This window comes from Xenopus tropicalis, chromosome 6 (assembly GCF_000004195.4).
Source record: "Xenopus tropicalis strain Nigerian chromosome 6, UCB_Xtro_10.0, whole genome shotgun sequence".
Taxonomy (NCBI): Eukaryota; Metazoa; Chordata; class Amphibia; order Anura; family Pipidae; genus Xenopus; species Xenopus tropicalis.
Genome location: NC_030682.2, coordinates 73,261,408 through 73,287,858, shown reverse-complemented (window position 1 = coordinate 73,287,858; position 26,451 = coordinate 73,261,408). Strand labels below are relative to the sequence as shown.

Below are 26,451 nucleotides of genomic sequence, written 5' to 3'. Positions count from 1 at the left end.
TGCTAGAGTGCTTGTTGAATTAGTGAAAGCTAACCCTAAAGTTATACAGTTTGTGTATTAGGTTTCTATCGCCTGTTAATGATAGATGGTGGCAGCGAATAGTTATTTTGGGGCAGTGGTGTGTTTGGGGGTGTCTGATGTTAGTCTAACCTGGGTGAAAGGTGACTGAGTGTAACCCCTTGTTTCCCCGTCCCGGTGTCAAGTAGTGTGTTCCTGACATCCCGCTACCTCAGACACCAATATACAAGACACAGCACCTCCTGCACAGTCACTACAGCACTTACAACCACCTTCACAGCAAAAAATCGACAAAGTGAAAACAGATATGTAAGGAACAGGCACACTGCGTCTTGCCAAAACCTCCTGTACGGGGAGCACACCAAGGACATTTATCTCCAAGATACTTAATTACCAGGACTCGCTGGACGCGGCCAAGGCCTTCGACTCGTTGAATGGTCATTCTTCTGGATGGTGTTGGAACAAATAGTGGTGCAGAATTTGTGACATGCTATATTCTTCCCCCGAAGCCAGAGTAGCCTCCAGTGGCTGGATATCTGAACCCTTCCTACTTTGTATGGGGACAAGACAGGGATGTCCGCTTTCACCCCTCTTATATGCCCTGGCTATTGAACCTCTGGCAGTTAAAATCAGAGCGAACAACCAGATAGAGGGAGAGGAAGTGGTAGAATATACAGACAAAATAGGCCTATATGCTTCCACCCAGTCCCTAGATTGAGCTCATACAATAATTGAGGAGATAGGACAATCTTCTGGGTTACGCATCAACTGGACTAAGTCCAGTATTTTTTACATCAAAAAGCATAGAGAGCGCAGACCCCCTCTAGTCCATCCACTTCTAGTTGCCAATACCTTTAAGTATCTAGGCATCAAAATCACAAGAAATACACATTACTACATCCCAGAAAATATACACCCCCTCATAACATATATAAGAGACACAAACTTGGGAAAATTTACCTCTCACAGTTGCCGTAAGGGGCAACCTGGTAACAATGACGCTACACCACAAAATACTGTACTTTGTTATGCACTCCCCTATATTCCTAGCACCAAAACAGTTTCAAATAATTACCTCCCACATCCTTACTCTAATCTGGAAAGGAACCAGACCTAGGCTCAAACTGGCACTATTACAGAACCCCATCACAGCTGGAGGCCTAGCCCTCCCCTTTTTTTAACTATACTACATCTCCTTGCAACAAACACAAATTTCACACTGGTTCCACACTCAGAGCCAACACAATGCTACACAAATGGGATTCACTGGCCCAATACCCACCAGAGATAAGGTCTGTTATCTGCTCAAAGGCCATTCCGGCTGCCCTATCCCCAGACAAATTAACACACTAATGGCCCAGTCACTCCGGGTTTGGGACAGGGCTGGCAAACTGGTACCCCACCCAATAGGAGTGTACTCCATTATGGAAAACCCCTGCCCAAATGCTGTACAATGCAAGACACTGTCCTCTGGAAGTAGAGGGGTATTTGGTGCTTGGGTCTAGTACTTGAACACAACACTATCAAGTCATTTGAACAACTATACCTGTTTAACTACCTGCAACTACAAGACGCCCTGATGACACAATACCCCACAGGATACCCAACTCTTGAAATCCGTCCCTTCATCACCAGCAGCCAAGCTGGGTATGCCAAATTATACAATATGCTCCTGAAGCCCAACAACATTATACACACTGACTGCTCCAAAATAGCCTGGCAAGAGAACACTGGACAAATTGATCAAGAGGAATGGAAGGAATTTATACACAATGTGATGGGACCCCAGTGCCACTAGACCCAAATGTATACCTTCTGGACATTCTCGAACATCTCTATTCCAACACATACAAGAGAACAGCAATAACCGAACTCCTTTACTTAGATTGCAAACACATAACAAGTAAATGGTTATCAACACAACCCCCAACCCTTAAAGGTTGGAGGTCCCTTGTAAACCAAGAACTCCCTTACAGAGAAATCACCTATAAAAATAGAGGATACCCAAATAAGTATGGAAAAGTTTGGGGCCCATGGCTTGAAAATCCTCGTACAGCAAAACATTGAAGATCAAATGTACACAAAACCCCACTCAAGATGAACCCAACTTCTCTGAATGACCACGGTGTCTTGCATCACCAACTCATGGTTAACCCTTTGATCTATTTATGAACTTTGTATAAAACTATGTACAAAAATAACCCTACTACAACAAGTCTTCCTAACCTTGAAAATATTACTGTAAAACTACTGCAACTCCGTTATTTTAATTTTAAATTCAATAAATGTAATATTAAAAAAAAAAAGGTAAGCCATGAAATTTGTATGAACAAGGTCTATTTTGGGGTCTCTAAGTGCTTTGATAAACCTATGTACAATGGGCATCAAACTGTTTAGTATACCTCTGGGGTTCATATTTAGCTGTTTTATATAGCTACCTAATGATCTGTAGAAAATAACAAGCTGCATAATGGAAGTTTTGAGGTGATTTTTGGAAATGTCATAAAATTCGGCAAACTTAGGAAAGCTTTGCAGCTTGGTACTTTGGAGTAAAAAGATATGGGTACCCATTTTAGATTTGGGGGAATGTGTACTTTCCAAAAATATATGGCTTTCTGGGGTGAACATACTTTTTACTAGCTTTATCTCACATAAAATGATGTAAATGTGTTGATTTTGCAGGAGCTGAAATGACAGAAATGATAGATCATATGGGGGTATGTTCACATTGGGGCCCCTACATGCCACATACTTAGGTAACCCTATGCATATTGGGTATCAAACTGTAATCAAACTGGCGTTCAAATTTAAGGTGTTTTATCTTGGTACCTAATGCTATGTGAGAGATAAGATGTATACCTCTGGGGTTCATATTTAGGTGTTTTATATAGCTACCTAATGACCTGTAGAAAATAACATGCTGCATAATGGAAGCTTTGAGGGGAATTTTGGAAATGTCATCAAAATTGCCAACTTTAGGAAAGCTTTGCAGCTTGGTACTTTGGAGGAGAAAGACATGGGTACCCATTTTGAATTCAGGAGAATGTGTACTTTCCAAAAAATATATGGCTTTCTTGGGTGAGCAGACTTTTTTTTGTAGCGTTATCCCACATAAAATGATGTTAATGTGTTGATTTTGCAGGAGCTGAAATGATAGATCATATGGGGGTATGTTCACATTGGGGCCCCTACATGCCACATACTTAGGTAAACCTATACATATTGGGCATCAAACTGCTCAGTGGACCCCTGGCATTCATATTTATGGTGTTTTATTTGGTTACTTTATGATCTGTATGATATAAGATACTATAGACTGGAAGCTTTGAAGAGATTTTTTTTTTTTTAAATTTCACAAATTTTCATAAAAACCAATAACTTTAGGAAAGCATTGCAACTTGGTAGTTTGGAGTAGACAGACAGTTCTACCTATTCTTGATTCCCTAGAATCTGTTCTTTCCTGCTGGGAGTTTTTGCCCTTCACAAGTGAGAAATCGCCATAAAACTATATATATTTGGTATTGACACGTTCAGGAGACATGGGACTTTCCAAATCAGTTGTAGTTACGTGCATAAAATAATTTTTGTTTCTGGAATATGTGTTTATATTATGGAAAATTCTACCATATTTTGAAAGCTTAGGTTGTCCTGAAAAAAACAATATATTGTTTTTCTGGGTAAACTAAAAGTCCCCCCAAGGAAAGGCCCCTAAAGTGAAACAGTGCAAAATGTTCAAAAACTGTCTGGCAGTACAAGTTCCGCTTTGGCCAAAATGGCTGGCAGTGAATGGGTTAAAGATTGCCCCTGAGTGTATCCAAATGTATGCTAATGATACTTTGTTATACATAGGAGACAGTGGAAATACCGTCCTAAAATATGTAAGTCATACAAAGATTTCGGTCTAACTCAGGCTTAATTACAAATAACTCTAAATCTATGGCACTTTTGTTAGACTCTCCTGGTGCGAATGAGCACCTTTCCACCTTACTTAGGTGCAATTATAGCATTACACATAACCCTGAACCCAATTCAGGATTGGATACAAGTAAAAATCAGAGTATGGTCCACACTACCTCTAGGCCCTATGGGGAGGGATATACCTGATAAAGATGTTGATGCTCCTGAAACTTCTTTACATTTCGCAACATGCAATTAGATGCTTTATTTCACCAACTTATTTGGGCTAACTCTAGCTGTAGGCTAAAATTGGATACTCTGATGCGTCAAATGCAGGGGTTTCGGTTCCTGATACGTATTTATATTATTTGGCGAAACAACTATCTCACCTGGTCACCTGATTAGAAAATTGTAACCATCTCACTCTGAAAAATATTTGAGTTGAACTCACAGTATGGGTCATATGAAACTGATGTAAGGGTGTTGAGACTATAGGTCAGGGGTCTCAAACTCGCGGCCCATTTGCAGCCCTCGGTACAGTATTTTGTGGCCCGCACCAACGCCTTCTCAAAAGCAATGAATGGATCGCGATTTTTATTGCGATTCAAGGGATAATGCAAGGCACGGCGGGCGGGAGCTGCTGATTGGGGAAATGACGTTATGCCATCATAACAGTTATTATGGGAAGACGTTCTGTGTGCACAATTAGCTGCTAAGGAGCTAATTGTGCACACAGAACGTCTTCCCATAATAACTGTTATGATGGCATAACGTCATTTCCGCAATCAGCAGCTCCCGCCCGCCGTGCCTTGCATTATCTCTTGAAAGCCAATTTTTTGTGAAATCCCTTATGCGGCCCAGCCTCATCCTGACTTTGCCTCCTGCGGCCCCCAGGTAAATTGAGTTTGAGCCCCCTGCTATAGGTGATATACTGTATGGTTGGATGAAGGTATTTTATCTTTTAGATAATTGAGACAAATAAGGATATACCAAATAGCCAATGGCTTCACTATATCAGAATAAAGAATGCCCTACAGTCTGCCCATAAACAAATTAAAAAAAAGCCCATAGTAGTAAAAGTGCATAACTGGGAACATTTAATGGCTGAGTTGTGCAAATTGGAACAACTAATATACCTCAAAAAGGAGTAGTAGCATAAATCTATTATTGTTTTCCTGTACAAAGTACCCAGATGTATGTATCCCATTTCTGTTTTTTACTTTTGGAAAGTTCCTACAGATGCTGTAACTTTTATTACTCATTTAATTATCTTTTGATATCAAATATGATGTATCACATGAGCACATACCAAGGAATGTACTCCTACTAAACACAATGTGGGAGGCCTGTATAAAATACACAGATAAAAAGAAGTCTTTGTGTACATTAAGGATATGGTGGCTACGTAATTATACTGAATACTGGTAGGTCATATTTTCATGTTTCTTGAGGAATGTATGGTTTCTTTAATGATTTAGTGGAGTTTTGAGACTGTGGGAAACACAGAGAAAATCAAAAATACATTTTATCCCTGTCATTTTCTGTTGGGTTTTTGTCTGCCAACACTTGCAGCTTCTCCAAACTAACATTGGCTGCCAGAGCTGTTTCAAACTGATTTGGCTGCAGGGGCTGGACATACTAAAACAGTTAACACAGGCAGGGAGTCACCAAGCTCTGAGGTTATTGGATCAGAACAAGTTATTGAATCAGAACAGAATATTTGAACCTTCTCCTTGATCTGTAGACAAGGCCTTAGCAGTCATACTTCGGGTCACGATGGCCACAGAGGAATGAACACTACAGTTTACATTGTCTTCACTGCTCAAATGTTGATGACTAACTGATGTCCCCTGTATAACAGGCGGACACTCTGTTACCCACTAGTGTACAGTTCCCAGACTACCAGATAGCACATAGTCGTTACACAGAAACTGAGGCTTCTGGTAGTAGAATAGAGTTCTGGGGGGCACATGTTGACTTATATTTGAATACCAGCCTACCCAAGTCAGTACCCAGCAACACATTAGTGGAAATGGCATCTGTAACCCCCACTTCCCTTATGCCATTCCCTGCCCCCCAATTGAGGAAAACACAGACCAGGGGTACAGCAGGGTTTACTCCCCTCAATCCCTGCAAATGTCAGTTGACACTCACATGCCCCACTCTATTGGAAACAAATTAATGCCATACATCCACCTCTGTGGGCTTAGCTCCTGGTGTAGGGATCTATGGAATGATGATTTGTGGCTGTCAGGCACCCAGTACTAGCAGTGTAGTGTAGCCGTGTAGTATCCGTGGCCTGGGTGGTGGTTTTGGGCTCCCTATCCATCAAAAACTGGTGCATTTCTTCAGGGCAGGTGTGCAGAAACTGGTCTTCGATCAGTTAGTCCTCTAGCATCACAATGGTTTTGACAGATAGTCCATTATTCCATTGGCAGAAAGTAGTTCTCAGATTACAAAATTTGAGTAGCAATCACTGGAACCTTGCTTGTATGGAACTTGCGGCAGTATACCTCTGGAGTGATGTTTTATTTTTTAAAGGAGAAGGAAAGGCTAAGTCACTTGGGGGTGCCAAAATGTTAGGCACCCCCAAGTGACTTTAATCGCTTAACTTTTACCACGGGCTGGTTCCCCTGTTAGAAGAAAAGTGCACCCGCGGGGTCCCGGCAGCGAGTGCTTCCTTGTTCCTTCTGTCGGCAAAATCCCTGGGCCGGCACATGCGCAGTAGAGTGAAAAGCCAACTTTTTTGTTAAAGTTTGGCTTTTCACTCTACTGCTCATGTGCAAGTGCACAAACAAGGAACAGGAGGCGCTCGCAGCTACCCCAAGCTGGTCCGGGGCACCAGCCCTGGGTAAACGGTAAGCAATTAAAGTCACTTGGGGGTACCTAACATTTTGGCACCCCCAAGTGACTTAGCCTTATCTTCTTCTTTAAGAAGAGCTTTTTTTAAAGCATCGTTGTCCCCATCTAGCTCTGGCATCTAGAGCTTTGCTTTTTAATCCAGGTGTTAAAGGAGAAAGAAAGGTAAAAACGAAGTAAGTTTTATAAAAAATGTCTATGGAAATACACCCATAAGCACTCACAGAAACGCTGCACTGAGTTATCTGTCAAAAGATTTGTCTGTTTTCCTGTGCCAGAGACACGCAGCTCTCTCCTTTCTTCCCTCTCCTGCTCCACCCTCCCTCAAGAATGCTAAGAACTCACTCCGATTGTGGATCTGAGCCAATCAGCAGGAAGCTGACTCATAGTCTAACTAACTGAGCATGTACACTGGTCTGGGTCTCTGTGCACGAGCGAGGCATTATGGGAACTTTCTTTACACTGCTCAGTGTTTTTTCTTCCTGTTTGGCTTCTGATCATCTGAACAGGTGAAATATGGGGAGACTTAAGGGCACTATTGAGAGAACTGAGGGTATGCCTGCAGCTTGAGATTAACTCTTTATTAGCCTTTCCTTCTCCTTTAAATGCCTTGCCCACTGCTCCCAGGGCAATTAATATTGTCTGCAGGTATTTTCAAAACTTTGCAAAAAGGCATCTATCACTGTCCTTATCCATGACAGGAAACTTGGCAGAGACATGTAAAGCAAAAAACTTCCCTGGGCTCACTGGACTGTAGGGATAGGGTCTGCTGCTGTACAAATACTAATCGCTTCCCCTACTGTTGTATGGGGCATATCTATTAAACTTTATGCTTAGTTCCTAACCGGCGAATTTGGTTTGCGTTGCCTAGCAACGGCATGCGACCGTACGGGGGCCATGGAGACTTGGTGCGCTTTGGTGTGCACACCCACCACTGCCCCTTCTGAAGCGGTCAAAAGACACCAGGCAATTGGGCTTGCACGCTCCATGCGCAAGTGACATGCACAACTTCTGCTTCCTCCCCTGTTCCCTGTCTTCTGCTCTCTTGCTCCTTTCATCTGACTTTTTTCTGCTTGGCTCTTTCTATTATACTTGCAACTCCCCTCTTGGGCTCTCATTTTTTCTCTATGCATGACTGATCTATTGTGGAACTACAACTCACACATACACCTGCACAGAGGGTACATTTCCCCACGTGGGGTCCCAGTGGCACTGTACAAATACTAATGGCTTCCCTTACTGTTCTATGGGGCATATCTAATGATATATTCATCATATGACTATAATCTTGATCTAATTGCTTTTAAAACATTCCTGCATATTGTCTAAGAGTTACAATTGGGGCTTGGTGGGGGTTGGTAGGCAGCTGTATACAGATGCCAAAGAACCTCCCCTTGTGAGTAGATTTAAAGGTCATGAGAGTGAGAGATGTTTGTACTGTCTTTTCTCTGCCTCCTGACGAAAGTCCCTGTGGGTGACTGAAACGTTGAGGTCTTGTAATGTTCCTTTTTCATATTTTGTAATAAAATGTATCTTCTTCACATAATTTAAATCCTGTGAGTGCTGACACTTTTTTGTCTTATATTATATATATATATATATATATATTACAATAGATGAAAATGGTGGTATAGTATCAAAAGGACACGTAGGAGGCCTGTAGACATCAATATATAGACCTTTTTGTGTATCAAGTACTGTATGTGGTGGTTGCACAATTGTATTGAATACTAGTAAGCCATATTTTCCTGTTTCTTGAGAAATTTAGGGTTTTTTTATGGAGTCTTTGGGGCCGATTCACTAAAGTGCGAAATAACGTGCGCTATTTATAGCGTGCGCTAAATATTTTATCGCGTCTAAATTTTTGTGACTTATCGCACGATTCACTATTAACACACTTGCGCTAATTTACGCGCAATACTGCATGCGATATTTTTGTCGCGGTAAATAACGTGCGCGGTATTTTTTGCATGCACGCTAATTATCGCAAGTGCTAATTGTCGCAACATTACGCACGCGGCAATTGGCAGCATAAAACTGGCGACATTTTGCCCTGGGAGAGCACAAGTGCTAGAGAGGTGCTGTATAAATGTTTATTTGCAAAGAAAAACCCAAAAAAACAATAAAAATATGAGTAAGAAAAAAAAAGAAGTGCTAGAGATAATAAAATAGGTGGGGGGGGGGCATTTAAGAATATTTAGCCAAATACTTAGGGGTCCGTTTACTAAAGTGGCTTAAATTAAGTGGGAGATTTTAGACACAGAATAAATGGCAAATATGTTATGGGCACTTTATTAAACGGGAACAAATATAATATTGCAATTATTCTGGCAACAAAACATTTGATTGGCAGTTATCACACTTGCCAGAAAATATGCTACGTACTAATTAACGCAAGTTTTACTATTCAGCAAAATGGGCTAAAGACAAAATTGTTGGCAGAATATTTGCAAAAATTTAACCCATATAGCATATTCATGCTGTTACTGCTAAATGTAAGAGTGGAGGAGAAACTACATGAAAGTATAGAATACCATATCAAGGAAGGAAAAATAATTAGACATTAACCAGTTCAAAAGTAGAAAAATAAAAACTTTTATTTTAACAATAAAAACTTTTAAAAGATAAAAAAATAGGAAAGATAAAACTTAGGGCTTGCTGCCCTTGAGTTCTTCCATGTCCCTCCTTAGCTTGGTCATTTCTCCCCCGAGCTGGGCCAACTGGGCCTTGATGGTATCCAGGTCCTCCTGCATTGACCGGCGTGATGGTCCCTCGTCGGCAGGAGAACCTGGTGCCCAGCGCTTGGCCTGGGGTGAGTCCGGGGCCTAGGGGGAGAACTCAAGGGCCTGGGGGGAAACTGGGGGAGGAATGAAGGGGGGGAGTGTCTGGGGCCTTGGGGGCCTCTTCCGCCTCTGGGGCCTCTGGTGGCGCTGGGGCCTGGCCAGATGCTGGGGCCTCGGGGGACTGGCCAGGTGCTGGGGCCTCGGGGCCTTCTGGAGCCTGGTGGGCCTCGGGGGCCACAGGAGCCTGGTGGGCCTCGGGGGCCACAGGAGGCTGGTGTGCCTGGGGTTGGGCCTGGGGATGAGGCGCCAGCTGAAGTTCTGTGAGATAGTATGTATATATATATATATATATATATATATACATTCATACACCATCATAAGTAATGGGGCCCCTCACAACAACATTTTTTGGGGCCCCCTCCTCCCACGCCCCCAATGGCCCCTCCCCCTGTGAACCCTCACATCAATACAAAGGACACACAGACATTGTTAGCCAAGGCCCCCTAAAACATTCGTGGCCCTTCCCCAAATGACTCATACTATGGGCCGCTCCCTGCTGCTTCCCCCCTGCTTTAAACTCATTTATGCATATGTATTTAAAAATAGATGTGTATATATACAGTGGAGGAAATAATTATTTGACCCCTCACTGATTTTGTAAGTTTGTCCAAAGACAAAGAAATGAAAAGTCTCAGAACAGTATCATTTCAATGGTAGGTTTATTTTAACAGTGGCAGATAGCACATCAAAAGGAAAATCGAAAAAATAACTTTAAATAAAAGATAGCAACTGATTTGCATTTCATTGAGTGAAATAAGTTTTTGAACCCCTACCAACCATTAAGAGTTCTGGCTCCCACAGAGTGGTTAGACACTTCTACTCAATTAGTCAACCTCATTAAGGACACCTGTCTTAACTAGTCACCTGTATAAAAGACACCTGTCCACAGAATCAATCAATCAAGCAGACTCCAAACTCTCCAACATGGGAAAGACCAAAGAGCTGTCCAAGGATACAGATCTCTACAGAAAAGACACAGCTACAAATACAACCTTGCACTATAGAAGTTTTCACAAAGAGACAGTAAAAAAGTCTTTACCAGTTGGGGAATTTTTACGTCTTAGACGAAATTGCACGACTTACGAAACCTTCTCTTTACGAGCAAAACAATTGAAAGAGAGATTAAAAAGCAGGGGTTATCCAAACAAAATATTAAAACAAGCCTACCACAGGGCAGTTACCACAGATCGACATCAGCTACTAAAAACGAAGTGTGTAGAAACAACTGATGATGACCAAATAAGATTTGTGACTACATTTGGACCCCAAACACCTGAACTACAAAAAATTGTTCAATCCTTCTGGCCCATTGCACGTCAGGATCCAGTGTTGAAAAAAATCTTACCCGAAAAAATATCTTTCTGCTTTAGAAGGTGTCAGAATTTGAGAGATCAACTAACTAGAAGTCACTTTCAGAACAGAAAAAGACATCCTCCAATTAAAGGCACATACAAATGCGGAAAGTGTATTTCCTGCAATTTGGTAAAAACTCAAAACAAATTTAAAGATCGTTTTGAACATGTGCATTATGTTAACGACTATATAAATTGCAAGACTACGAATGTAATCTATTGTTTAGAATGCCCCTGCAATAAAAGATATGTAGGGATGACAACCCAACCTCTAAATAAGAGAATACAGAAACACGTCAGCACCATTAATAACGCAGAAATTGATCAGACGAACAACAAGACTTTAAGTACAGTAGCTAGTCATTTTCTGAAGTTTCACAAAGCAAATCCCAGTCAATTAAAGTTCTGGGCTATCGAACATGCAATGTTAGGGATACGCGGGGGCAATATCACTGAATATTTGCTCAAAAAAGAAAGTAAATGGATTTATCTTTTGAACTCTCTTTCTCCGGAAGGTCTAAATGAGAATAATGATTTTAGCACATTTCTACGAATTTAGGAAGTAATTCAGTTTTTATTATCAGTAATTTCCACAAAATAATGAAGGTTGCAGCACATCACATCACTCACTGCTCTTGCACCATACACTACGAATTCAAATTTTATTATTTACTCTTATTCTACCGGTATAACTGTAGCACATCACCTATCTTTTTTTCATATAGCACCTCACGATTCAGACTTTTGATCTTTTGAGATCACCACATTTGTGTAATAATTCGTAATTTTTAAACATTCACAGATAGGATTTCAGATTATAATCGGATTAAAATATAAGTTTTATATAATTCTCTTTGTTGTAATTTTCACTCAACTCTCACTAATTCATGCATCTTACGAGCACATGTGGTTCACTCATAAATTCACTCACAAACCATTTTGCAGCATTAAGTAAATATGCACGAGGTAAATCACTAATTTAATTTCCATTATGAGTAGAGATAAATAGAAGGATAATATCCAACATGATATAATTAAGAACTGAAAATCATCCATTTATATAAAGACAATACTGTCACTATTTTGGCCTTATGACTAATAAGAATGAATATCACATGTTTATAAAATGAACTTCATTACATATAAAAAAATACAAATACATGAGCAAGAAATAAAAACATGATTAACAAACATCGATATTTATTGAACGTTTCAAGTCTCCTATTATATTAATAAGTAGATACACGAAGAATTCATTCTATGAATCGGCTCAATGATTTTATTCAATTTATCCGCCTAACAATAAAGCAACACAGTTAAAACAATTGATAGTAAGTGTAAGGGGGCCGGGCCAATACAAAACAATGACGTCAAAAAAGTTTGAGCAATTTGATTGGGCGTAAGGGGTTTAAAACCACCTCTATGGAAACGACCGGAATTTCGCCTTGATAAAGCTCTTTGCGAAACGCGCGTCGGCGTTATTGACCTTGTGTTTGTTAGATTCCTGTGCCGAGATGAAATGGATAAGACTATAGGCACAAAAGAGATCAGGGACATGTTAATGTTGAAAGCACCAATTTATGGTTGCTAGGGAAAGATAAGGTATTACCGCTCGACCTTTTCTAGTAGCCTAACAATAGTATGCAAACAGGTGTACGCTGGATTTAGCCCTATGCTGTCATATCGACTGTAAGGTGGGGGTTACGGCAAGATATATCGACAGGGGATAATTATAAGACCTCTAGTTAATTATTTTGGAGGTACTTTGGAGATACTGAAATCACGGGGAGTTTGCTATTGTAGTTGATCGCCGCTAAATTGAATAAGGCTTTTCTATAGCTTTTTTATAGCTTCCGATGTGCAGCCAAAGCACTCTCCTGCCTTCTTGTACGATTGTATTTCAACAGGTAAATACGCTGTTCCTTATTACTGCCGGCATTATGTGTGAATTGACCCCGGTGGGGGTATAGATGTATACTCTGTGTAATAAAAGCAGAGACGCTTAACACAAACGGCGGGCATCTGTATATTAACAGTGCCAAGGATAGGCGCGGAGTGCACGCCTACAGTTGAATATTTGCACGATTGTATTCCAATAGGCAAGTGTGGTGTTCTTTAGAACTGCCGGCATCGACCGCGATCCGACCCCGGCGGGGGTATATGTATATGCACTCCGTATAAGTAGAAACGCCTAATAGAAATGCAGGGTATTTGACTATTACCACTGATCTACAAGCCCATCTTTGAATAGGAACCGATGAGGACCTGCTCTATTAGTAGGAGCAAGAGTTAATAGATTGGTTTCTGATACTATCGGCTTGATTGCTGCTCCTAATACAAATCAGCCAGACCAGTGGGTAAAATTAAAACTATACGGTTTTCACCTGATAGGATGTATTGGCATTATATTTTGCACCTATAATACTTACCTTCAGTATACTCAGCAAGACAAACCCTCGCTAATTGATACTAACCATACCCGATCTAGAATTCGGATGTTTGGTGTGTAGACTTTGTAATCTATAAGTTTGTCCATCGGCAGTAAGCATTAGATGCAGCTATTAACAGGGGATTTAGAGTATCAAGTCTGACCCCTTGTGGAAAAATACATGTAAGTGCGGGCTATTTTAGTAGCTCGCAGAGTAACTAAATCCGGATACAACAAATCGCTACTTTGTTTCGGTCTTTATATTACGACAATTTGACTTCAGAGTGGTTTATATAGTGGCTAATTTTAGATACATTAAATCGCCACTCAGTCCTGGTCTCTGTAATATACGAACCCGTTGCTGTTACTGGAATCTGTAACTGCATTGAACCTAAAGAGGATACTGCTATTGTAATTTAAATCTAACAAGCATAAGGTCATTGTGATCTTAACCTTCTCCCTTTTTTCCTTGTATGTGATTTTAAATCAATTTTTAAAGTAAGCTTAATAAAAATAATTAATTTTTAACGATATTACTGGTGTGCCAGTGTCCTTCTCCTTCTTTTCTTGTGCCTAGAACAAGATATATTATAACAGTACATTCTTACACTGTGCACCCTAACATAAATACTGTAGTGCGAGGTTTCTACTATTTAGTACATAGTATCTGCTGGTTGGCATCTTCCTTTTGTTTTGTCATAAGCAATACCTTCTCAGGTATTTCCTGAAATGCAGCCTAAGATGCTTTAATAGCATGTAGAACTGTACAATAAATGGGTGTATACACTGAACATAAAGATTTACATATAAAAAAACACTAACTGATACAAGAGTTAAAGAGACCTAAGCTTTTCCTTGCAGCAGTCCTTTTCACTTTTGCATTAATGCAACTTTCAGATACTAATAACTGTTCCTTCAAAACATACATAATGTGAATGCTAAAGTAGACACTGATTTATTTTGGAGCATAATGTTAATGAAGTTCCTCTTGTTTTCTCATCAGGGTAGTTTACTGACCACCCACCATACTCCCTTCTTAAGTCCCCTGTACCTGGTAGTGAAATGGTCCTGCTCTGTACCAAACTCCAGCACACAACAGGTTAACTACCGTAAGCTCACCTTCTGCTAATGGGTTAATCACTCCAGAATTTTGTGCAAATCTGTTACGTACTTGACAAAAAGGATTTGCATATGTAATAGCAGCCAAAAGTAGTTCTGCAGAATACTGATAGTTTTGGCAAGAATACTTAGGGTAAGGGCACATGGGACTGTGCCTCAACTTTTCTCTGCCTCCATTATCTCTGAAGATGAAGAGAATCCAATAGGGGTCTGCTCCTTTGAGTAGCTGCATGGTGTCAAAATGTTAAATGGTGATGTCTTAAGAGATGGTTCACCCTATTCTTTCAACTTTATAATTGGTCTATATTCTATATTTTTCTATAGTTTTTGAATTATTTGCTTTTCTCTTCTGCCTCTTTTCATCTGGGGGACAGCTAAAAAAAATATTGCTCTGTGTGGCTTTAATGTTGTTACTTTTAAAGGAACAAGTAACACTAAAAAAATAAAAATGTTTTAAAATAATTAATATATAATGTACTGTTGCCCTGCACTGGTAAAAGTTGTGTGTTTGCTTCAAAAAGACTACTGTAGTAAATAGAAATAGCTGTTTTGTAGCCATGGGGGCAGCCATTTAAATTGAAAAAAGGAGAAAAGGCACAGGTTACATAAGAAGATAACAGATAACTGTGTAGAATACAATGGGAATCTATGCTACTTATCTGTTATCTGCTTAGTAACCTGTGCCTTTTCCCCTTTTTTCAATTTAAATGGCTGCCCCCATGTCTACACAGCAGGGTATTTATATAAACTGTAGTAGTGTTTATGAAGCAAACACACAACTTTTACCAGGGCAGGGCAATAGTACATAATATATTAATTATTTTTTATACACTTTCATTTTTTGGTGTTACTGTTCCTTTAAGTTCTTATCTTTTTATTCAGTCCCTCTCCTATTCATCTTCCAATCTTTTATTCACAACACTGCCTGGTTGCTAAGATAAATAAGACCCTAGCAACCAGATAGCTGCAAAATTGCCCAACTAAAGAGCTAAAAGCTAAAAACAATAAAGAATGAAGACCACTTTGATTGTTTCAGAATATCACTGTCTACATCATACTAAAAGTGAAAAAGTTTTATGTTAAAAATTCCAGTTAAAGATTATGTTCAGATACTCATTTTCACCACACACTAAAGAGAGAGTTTGGGGTGACACCTCCTGCCATACAGTGTTTACACGTTCTATAATTGTTAGGCATATGAACCATGCTAGCTGTACATAAATACGTTCTCAATGTTGTATTAATTGAGAACGTATTTCTCTCAATGTTGTACTAATGTCATATGCCATTTATTATTGCATAACACTGTGTTTGTCTCAGTAAAGCTAAGCATCTGAGTGAAAAAAAAAATTCTATTGTGACGCAACAAAATATAGAAAAATTAAAGGGACAAATAATTATGCATGTCACTATATAGGCTGTAGGTATCCTAATGTGGGTAGCTTAGATAAGGTAGGACTTATTTCAGACAATTGATTTTGCCTGTAATGGTTTATTTTCCCATATACAGTATATAGAACTACTACCTTGGTTTCCCGGTTGATGCAATTTAAAAGCTTAGGCTGCTTATATTTTATAGGTAATTTTTTTGACCACGTTGTTCTATCTGCTAAGTTCCAGTGACGAGTACTATAAGCCAGTAAAATGGCTTATTAGTCTGACACCTTTGTCTCAGCCCGGTCCATCCTCAAACATTATTGGTCAGTCAGTAGAGGAGGCTATAAGGTAAGTCTTTCTTATGTCTGATTTTTATTTCTTAGTTCTTCTCATAGCTGTAAGAAAAGGTTTGTGAAGTTTGTAAACTTTCATATAGACTGGCCTGGGCAGCAAGTCACAGCTGGGGCAGTCTGTAGTGGTTAGCTTCCTTGCAAGGGAACAATGCACTAATGAATATCTTCAGGCTGGGAAAGAAATTATTTCTATTTGCCTAGACTCTTGTTAAGGTTTAGCCTTCATTTGTTTACAGGTCCAGTAGGTATTACCTACATTATTGCATTAAATACATAAAGCCAGGTTATTATTTATTAACTCAAAAACTTTAAAAATGTGTTTGTCTTCAAATGGCATCAAAATATACAGTCTTCCACACATAAAATTGTAGTCTTCCTGACTACCCCAGGCCTCTCCCAGACCCTCATGGGCTAACACCCTGTTACTCACAGTTTAGAGATAACTTCTCTCTATCAATCAGGCTCCGCACAGCCTACTTCCAAGTCAGCTGCACTCTCTTAAAATACTGCCTCTCTCCAGGAATAGGTCCCTTGGCACTTGCTTTTTCTCTCAAGCTCAGGCACTCCCTGTGTCTCAGGCTCACAGGCTCCTTCACACTATTAACTAGAAAGGGAAGTTTGAGAACAAACTTCATGTTGGTTTGAAAAACGTGAAGTCACTGAAATCTGATCTGTTGTTGGCTCGGCCCACTTTTTCTAACCTTGGACCACAGTTACCGTATATACTCGAGTATAAGCCGAGTTTTTGAGCACTAAAAATGTGCTCAAAAAGTAACCTTCGGCTTATACTCGAGTATATCGATGTGCAGTCTCTCACTCGCTGTGCAGATGGTTTTACCTCCTTGCTCGCACCCCTTGTGGACGGCCGGGAGGCGTGCATTGATGTGCAGTCTCTCACTTGCTCTGAAGATGGTTTTATCTGCTTGCGGGCAACCCCCCAATGGAAGGCCGGGCGGCGTGCATCGATAGGCAGACTTTCACTCTCTGTGAAGATGATGGCTTTACCTCCTTGCGCGCACCCCCACCGGGCGGCGTGCATCGATGTGCAGACTCGCTTTGCTGTGCAGATGGTTTTATCTCCACCACGCGCACAGGTACACATGGACGCACAACGCATGTCCATTCACAGGGGGGGCTGCGCAAGGAGATAACACCATCCGTCCGTCTGGTGGTGAAAGGGTTACCTGACAAAGCGCGGCAGTTTAGAATCCAGACTGTTTCAGGCCGAGTTAGAAGACTCCTCTCCACTTCCCACTGAGCAGGATATAGAGCCACCGTGACCTTGGCTGGGCAGCCGGTAAGTTGCTTGCTGCTTATTTCCCACCAGTTGTGCAACTGCGATTTCTGCCTGCTGTCATTTACAGCTATTTTATCTTTATACTCTTGGGGCTGCAAGTAAAGCAAGGGGCTGGGGGGGACAAGGGACAGCAAGGACCTGGGGGGGCAGAGAAGGGACAGCGAGGGGCTGGGGGGGCAGAGAAGGGACAGAGGGGCTGGGGGGGCAGAGAAGGGATAGTGAGGTTGCGCGCAAGGAGGTAAAACCATGGTGCTAATACAGATGTAATCTGGACCCCTACTTAGTATTACACACCATTATAGAAAATAACAAAAAAAAAACAGTACTAATGCTATATAGGGTGTGTTAAATGCCTACAGTGTATCTGCACAATGAGCCAGTCAGTAAGTGGTAAAATAACTTGTTATTTAAAAAGAATAAATTTGTTCTAAGTCCAGCATCAAGAATTATTTTGCCCTAGTAACAACCCCTCACGTGAACTGTGTCAAGTACTTGATAATTAGTAGCAGCTTCCTTAGCCTTCCCAAACTTGCTTTTATCTGCTGCTGTAGCATTTTTGTTATCTATTATTTATTTATCTGTTATTTATTTGATTATTGAAACGTAGCCGTAGCGGCTGCATTTTCCCACCCTAGGGTAGGCTTATATTCGAGTCAATACGTTTTTCCAGTTTTCTTAGGTAAAATTAAGTACCTCGGCTTATATTCGGATCGGCTTATACTCGAGTATATACGGTATATGTATTTCTTTATTTATAAAGAGCTACTTAGTTATATAGTAAAAACCACTGTGCAAAGTTTGGGGACCCTGGTTTTAATAGTGTCTGAATGGCAGCAATTTAAATTTCCCCACTTAAAGTCGACAAGTGACATCTGATTGGTGGTTGGTGGCTCCGCCCCCTTTTTCCAACCCAGAACTCCAGTTACCCAGTGACTAACGCTGCAAAGTTTAGGGACCCTAGGATTAATATTTAAAGAACGACAGCAGTTTAAATTTAAACCAATAAAAGTCAATAGGTAAATTGTGATTGGTGGTTGGTCGGTGTGCCCACTTTTTGGGACCCTGGTTTTAATAGGGTCTGAATGGCAGCAATTAAAATTTCCCCCCTGAAAGTCAACGAGTGACATAGATTGACGTTTAGTTGCTCCGCCCACTTTTTCTAACTTGGAACTGCAGTTACCCAGTGACTAACTCTGCAAAGTTAGGGACCCTAGGATTAATAGTTAAAGAAAGGCAACAGTTTAAATTTAAAACAATCGATAGGTAAATTGTGATTGATGGTTGTGCCCACATTTTCTTACCTTGAGTCGAAGTCACCCAGTGACAAACAGTGGGCACCCTGGCATAAATAGTGTGAAAATGACAACATTTTAAATTTAAACCAATGAAATCTGATTGGCTGTTAGTGGCCCAACCCACTTTTCCTATTTTTGAAATGAAGTCACCCAGTGACCAAATTTGCAAAGTTTGGGGCATAAAAATTGTGGGACTTCACCATTGAAAGTAAATAGGTGAAATGTGATTGGCTGTTGGTGGCTCCACCCACTTTAAATTGCAAATACCCAGTGACTAACTTTGGAAAGTTTAACAACCCTGGAATTAATACTTAAATAATGGCATGAGTTTAAATATAAACCAATGAAATTTAATGGGTGGAAATTAATTGGCTGTTGCTGGACCCGTACACTTTTTCTAACCCTGAACGTGGTCAGCCAGTGACTGACTGTGCAAAGTTTGTGAACCCTGACATAACTAGTGTGAGAAAGACAGCATTTTAAATTTAAACCAAAAAAAATCAATAGGTGGAGTCTGATTGGCTGTTGGTGGCTCCAGCCACTTTTTAAAACCTAAAAATACTGTCCCCTGGTGACCCTGGTGTTAATACTCTGAAAATGGCAGCAGGTTGAATCTCTCCATTGAAAATTAATAGGTAAAATCTGATTGGCTGTTGGTGGCTCCACCCACTTTTTCTAACTCTGAACCACAGTTACCTGGTGACTAGCTCTGCAAAGTTTGGGGACCTTAGTATTAATATTTAAAGAATGGCAGCAGTTTAAATTTAAACGTCTATAGTTGAAATCTGATTGGCTGTTGTTGGCCAAAGTGGGTGCACTTTTCTAAACTTGGAATATAGTGACAAACTGTGCAAAGTTTTGGGACCCTGACATTAAACATGTGAGAATGCCAGCAGTTAAAATTTCCCAACTGAAAGCAATGAAAGAAATGCGATTGGCTTTTGGAGGCCCCACCCACTTTTTCTAACTTTGAGTACATAGTCACCCATTGACTGATTGTGTAAAGTTTGGGAAGCTTGGCATCAAACCAATAAAATTCAATAGGTGAAATCTGATTGGCTGTTGGTGGCTCCGCCCACTAGCCTTGAACCGCAGTTACCTGGTGCCTAACTCTGCAAAGTTTGGGGACCCTTGCATTATTATTGTGAGAATGGCAGCAGGTTGAATTTCCGCCAAGTCAATAGGTTAAATCTGATTGGCTGATCACAGCTCTGCCCACTTTTGGGTATCTAACAATCATCATATTTTCATTCAGGCTGACCCCATGACTATGTAATTCAAGTTTGGGGAGTGTAGCCTCAAAGCTGTAAGGTTGGCAGCAGTTTCAATTTCCCCATTAAAGTCAATGGGTGAAATTTGGTTGGCTGTTATGACCCCTCCCACTTTGGGTCATCCAACAAATGTTGCTGTTTCATTTGGGATTACCCCATGATTATGTTATTAAAGTTTGGGAGGTGTGGCTTCAAAGCTGTAAGAGCAGCAGAAAATCTTTCCTGTCAAAGTCAGTGGGGAAATGGGGGTGTTCGGAGCAGCGCCACAAAAAGACGGGGGGAGGGCGGGGACACTTAGAAAAGCACAAGCAACCTGTGTGGAGAGTTAGGGTGTTGTACCCCTAAAACTGTAGGAGGAGTAGCGTTTAGAAAGTGGGGGGCGCTAAGAATAAATAATAAGAAAAAGCGGAAGAATAAGCTGAAGTCGAAGAACAGTATGTTGGGTTTTTCAACCCAAGATAATAAATATACCTGCTTTCATCACTCTTGCCGATCACTGAATTGAGATTTGCATGCTAATTTTGCTTTTGAGAAGTTTGTTCTGCGCATATAATTTTCTGTTCTGTTGCATGGCTTATCTCTTACTTTTCTTTTTTTTCCCTTAAATATTTTGTCATTGTATCCTGACATTTCCATTCTTTTTGATGGGTAGAAATATTGAAGTTGCAGGTTGTTTTATTTCAATTTAGAATGTGTAATATTTTCACATGAGTGCATGTACATATTCCTCCCTATAACAATGTCTGTTTCTTTTTGGAGGGGGGAGGGGATTGCTTGACAAAATTGTTTCGCAATTGTCATTGCTTGTTATTTTTCTATTTTGATTTAGCCATTATCTCAGTCATATTCTGGTCTTAAGACCTGTCAAATTATTTAACTCCGCTAGCTTTTCATAGCTTCTGAATCACCACTGAAAAAGCCTCACACCTTCCCCCTATTGCTTTAACCCTCTATTCTCCAATGCACTTTAAACATGCTCAGTCTATTATCACTCCAGTTGTCTTTTTTCTTTTTCTCAGGGCTAAAAATTAATTTTCTACTTTCATTGCCCCTGACACTGTTCAGATTGCACCTTTACTTTTTCCCTCTCCCTCCCTCTGGTCTCACAAACTGCTCTCATTACTGAGATCTCTAATTCCTTCACCCCACACTACCAAACACAGGCCCAGACCATTCAAATCCCGCTTGCATCTCCTCTCCCTTACACTTCTTCTCCTCCTGGCAGCGGGGGATATCTCTCCAAATCCAGGGCCCCCAACCAAACTTGCTCCTACACCCGCCCTACCCCCAATTCCTGCTCTCCTTCAAACTCACACTCTGCACACCTCCAAAAGGGCCATAACACTAAAAACCTCATCAACATCCCGATCATCCCAGCCAATCCTGCACCAATATCATGTGCCCTATGGAATGCACGCTCGGTTTGCAACAAACTAATTGCTGTGCATGACCTCTTCACATCCAGGGGCTTCCAGTGTCTAGGAATCACTGAAACATGGATAAACCCCACTGACACAGTTACCCCAGCAACTCTGTCCTTTGGTGGCCTTCAGCTGAGCCACACCCCCAGACCTGGCAATAGACATGGAGGTGGGGTTGGTATTTTACTGTCCGAGCATTGCTCATTCCAGCCCATTGCTCAAATACCGTCCCTCGCCTTCCCCATTTGCTTTACAGGTTGCAGTGATCTACTGCCCCCCAGGAGCTACTTCTAAATTTCTAGATGATTTTTCGGCCTGGCTCCAATCCTTCCTGTCTTCTGACATCCCTGCTATAATTATGGGTAAGTTTACACCAAAGTTTACACCAAAGGTCACCTACCCCCAAGCTCCTTAATCTTACCTCCTCCTATGGGCTCAAACAATGGGTCTCAGAACCCACCCATCAGGACGGCCATACCCATGACCTCATCTTTTCTCACATCTGCTCTCTAACTAACCTTTTAAACTCTCCTTTCCCTCTCTCTGATCACCATCTCCTTACATACACTCACACTCTCTCTCTCGCACACCACTCTTCCTCCTCCAAATCCTACCACCAGATGAAAGAACCTTCATCACATTAATCTTCAACAATTTTCATCAACTCTACAGCCTGTCCTCTCCTCTATCTCTTCATTCACTGACCCTGAACCTGCTGCATCTTTCTACAACCACACAATCAGCACTGTCTTGGACAATTTTGCTCCCCTCTCCATGCACCACCCACGTCGCACGAACAAACAACCCTGGCACACTAAGCACACAACTCCAAAGGCAGTCCCGCAGGCTTGAACGCTGCTGGAGAAAAAACAACTCCAGGTTTAATTTCAACCACTACAAAAATGCATTACACAACTACAGGGATGCTTTGTCCTCTGCAAAGCAGTCCTACTTCACCAATCTCATATCCGCACAATCTCGCAACCCCAAACAACTGTTCAACACTTTCAACTCCCTTCTACATCCACCCACCCAACCTACTGCCGCCTCTTCTATCACTTCTGAGGACTTTGCTAGCTATTTCATAGACAAAATTCAAAAAATCTGCACGGAAATAAATCGGAAACATTCCCTCAGCTGCTACTTTTCTTGCATCCTTTCCTGCACTTACCGAGGAAACTGTCTCCCTTCTTCTGTCAAAAGCTCACCTTACCACCTGCTCTCTTGATCCTATTCCTTCTCATCTCATTCCTCTTCTTTCACCTATATTCACTCCAACTCTCACCTCTCTCTAAAACCTCTCTCTCTCTACTGGCATATTCCCACACTCATTCAAACATGCAATCATCAAGCCCATACTTAAAAAGCCTTCTCTGGATCCTACTCTCCCCTCTAAATATCGGCCGATCTTTCTACTCCCTTTCTCCTCAAAACTGCTTGAACAACATGTACATAACAAACTCTCACACTATCTAACATCCAACTTCCTAACTTGACTCTTTTCAGTCTGGCTTCCGTCCCCACCACTTTACAGAAACTGCCCTCACTAAAGTAGCTAATGACTTGCTCGCTGCCTAAGCAAAGGGCCACTACTCTCTCTTAATCCTGCTTGACCTTTCTGCAGCTTTTGACACTGTCGATCATTCTCTCTTGCTCCATATTCTATCCTCGCTGGGGATTCGAGATAAGGCTCTATCTTGGATCTCCTCCTATCTTTCCAACCATTCTTTCAGTATCTCCCATTCGGCCTCCACCTCCACTCCTCAGCCTCTCTCAGTTTGGGTACCTCAAGGCTCTGTTCTTGGACCCCTTCTATTTTCAATCTATACCACTGGTCAAGGTAAACTAATCAGCTCCTTTGGATTTCACTATCATTTATATGCAGATGATACTCAAATCTACCTTTCTTCCCCAGACCTGCCCTCACTCCTAGCTCGTGTCTCCAACTGCAATTTCTGCATTCATGTCCTTACGCTTACCTAAAAATCAACATGGACAAAACTGAGCTGGTCATCTTCCCACCCTCCAACTCTGTTTACCTGTCTGACATCACTGTCTGTGTGGAAAATAATAATATAACCCCAGTTCCACAAGCCCACATTCAAACACTCTCCTCCTGTCAATTCCACCTCAAAAACATTGCATGCATTCGACCTTTCCTCACTCATGAGACTGCCAAAATTCTCATCCATGCCCTTGTCATATCTCGCTTAGACTACTGCAACTCACTGCTCTGTGGGCTTCCCCTATCTAAACTGACCCCGCTCCAATCCATCATGAACAGTGCTGCCAGACTCATACACCTCTCCTCCCACTCCACAAGTGCCGCCCCTCTAATCTTTGCACTGGCTACCTGTCATGTACAGGATTCAGTTCAAGATTCTTGTACTCTCCTTCAAAGCACTCACTGCTGCCGTACCACTCTATTTAACCACCCTAATCCCCAAGTACACCCCCAGACGTAACCTTTGCTCTGCACATGACCTCCTTCTTTCCTCCTCACTTATCACCTCCTCTCACTCTCGCATCCAGGACTTCTCAAGTGCTGTGCCCATCCTCTGGAACGCTCTTCCCCGTCCCATTAGGCACTGCCAGACTCTCCAAGCCTTTAAATGGTCTCACCTTTTTACTCAAGCCTATAACCTTATCCCCCCAAACATTCACTAACCACTGGGATCCTCCTCTCACTCCACACTTACTGTCACACCTACATGAACTCCAACACCATGCTAGTTACCCTGACCTTATGTCTCTGCCCTCCCTTTTAGAATGTAAGCTCTTGCGAGCAGGGCCCTCCCCCTATAGTGTCTCCGATCCTCATCCAATGTAACTGCAAACCATTTTTGTGTATTGTTTATATGTACATGTTAACTTATGTCTTTGTACCCCTCTATTCTGTAAAGCGCTGCGTAAATTGATGGCGCTATATAAATAATAATAATAATTTTTAATCAGAAAAGTAAGAGTTTGTGTTTGTTTCTGATGGTGTTACAGTGCCATTAAATGTCTTTACAACCCATTTTAGATCCATTTTGAATCAGTTTGAGGAAATATACTTCTTATAACTATATATATTTTTTTATTTTTAAAAGATTTTATTTGCAGATTTTATCATTCAAACCAATAAACAACAGAAAAACAAGGTAACAATTATGTATGTGCAGGATTGAGAGTTTTCCATATTCAAAGATTTTATAGGTCCAGCCACGTGCCCCATATGGCATTGAATTTCGCTAGGTAAGTCAGTTTCTGGCTAGGAAGGGAATCATCCACCAAATTTCTCCAAAATTGTAGGGGAGGATGATCTAAAAACTTCCAATGCATTATAATGGACTTCTTAGCATAGTTAAGCAACTGTAGATAGCACAGTCTAGAATGAGATTGGAGTTGCAGGTCTCCAGTCAGTCCTAGCAGACAAAGTTCTGGAGATCGAATATTTGGGAAGTCCAGCTTTTCATTAAGAAACTGTAACACTTCACCCCAGAATCTCTGTAACACCAGCAGGACCAGAAAACATGAAACACAGTGCCTACATCACTTCTGCACTTGACACATTGGTTGGACACATTTTCATAAATTTTGGCCAGGCGATGGGGGTTAAGTACACCCTATTTAAAAATGTAATCTGAATATATCTATCCCTCATGGAAACTGATATATCTGATACCAGTTTTAGGGCATCAGACCACATCTCGTGGAATGTCATCTCACAGGAATGTCTCTCTGCCATTTAATCTTAGTTATCTCTAGAGGAGAGGGGCCTGTGGCAGACAGTATATTGTAAAACCAAGAAAGTGGTTTAGTTAGGTCTTGTCTGTAAAGATAGGACTCCAGGGTTGTTTGAGCTACCCTTTAAAGGCCTTGCAGGAAATTGGATATTGGCGTAACTGCAGGAACCTGAATAGCATGTCGGAAAGGGGGTGCAACCCTTGTAGTAGTCAAAGGTTTTACATTCATCACCAGTAACAATATCCCCTAGTGTTTTAATACCTTGCTGTGCCCATCTGGCAATATCTGGGAGAGCATGAAAGCGGGGGAGTTTTGTGTTACCCCAGAGTGGGGTCCAGGGAGACCAAGTCTTTTTTTTTTTTTAGGAAAAAAGTTTTTATTTAGGATTTTAACATTTTAACAACAGAAAAATAACAGTTTAGAGAAAGAAAACAGGAAGAAGAAAGGGAATAGAGAGCTTTAGCGAGCCAGGCAGATTTATTCAGATTGTGCATTTAACCAGGTATCCCACACTGCGTTGAATTTGGCTGGACAGCCTCTGGAAATGTAAACCAATTTTTGGTTAGGTAACACGTCATTGACTAGTTTTTTCCAAAAGGTAAGCGAGGGGGCAGATGTCGACCCTAGTGTAGCAGCCTCTGGGACCACCACTGGATTATTGATGTTAGGCACCATCCACCAATGAGCAAAAACTAACTGGGCAGCCAGAAAGTAGAGTTTGAGATTTGGTAAAGCTAGGCCTCCTCAAGAAGAAGGTGCCTGCAGTACTTTGATGTTCAGGCGGAGATGGTCTCCCCTGCCTACAGAAATTCCCTAATTATTTTATCCACCCCATTAAACCACTGCGCTCAGGGAGTTATAGGGGAATTGTGTAGGGCATACAAAAATGTTGATTCCGCCAGGAAGGGAGAGAGGCAGGTCTTGCCATATAGAAATTTGGTTGGTTAGTGCTTGCACCACTGGGTTTAAGTTTAGTTTTCATGTGAACAGTAATACCAAGGTATTTGAATGAGGTCACAACTTGAAGTTGTGATATGTGATCAGGTGTACCTGGGGGTAGGGGGTCTATTGGGAATATGATCAACTTAGAGTGGTTATTTCTAAGTCCAGAATACTGACAAAATTCAGACACCACTGCCAGAAGTTTTACTAAGGCTTGATGTGAGTTTGCCAAATATAACAACATAGCATA

The 26,451-nt window shown here is 41.2% G+C and overlaps 1 protein-coding gene across 3 annotated transcripts in view; it reads left to right on the top strand.

Annotated features, from left to right (window-relative positions):
- The window catches only part of tmem245 (transmembrane protein 245), a 252,025-nt gene that overhangs the window by 176,123 nt on the left and 49,451 nt on the right, over positions 1 to 26,451 (top strand). For all 3 annotated transcript variants that reach the window (XM_018089411.2, XM_031903925.1, XM_012953820.3), the window contains one exon: positions 16,096 to 16,241. In XM_018089411.2, the coding sequence (XP_017944900.1) occupies positions 16,096 to 16,241 (146 nt within the window). The remainder of the gene's footprint in view (positions 1 to 16,095; positions 16,242 to 26,451) is intronic.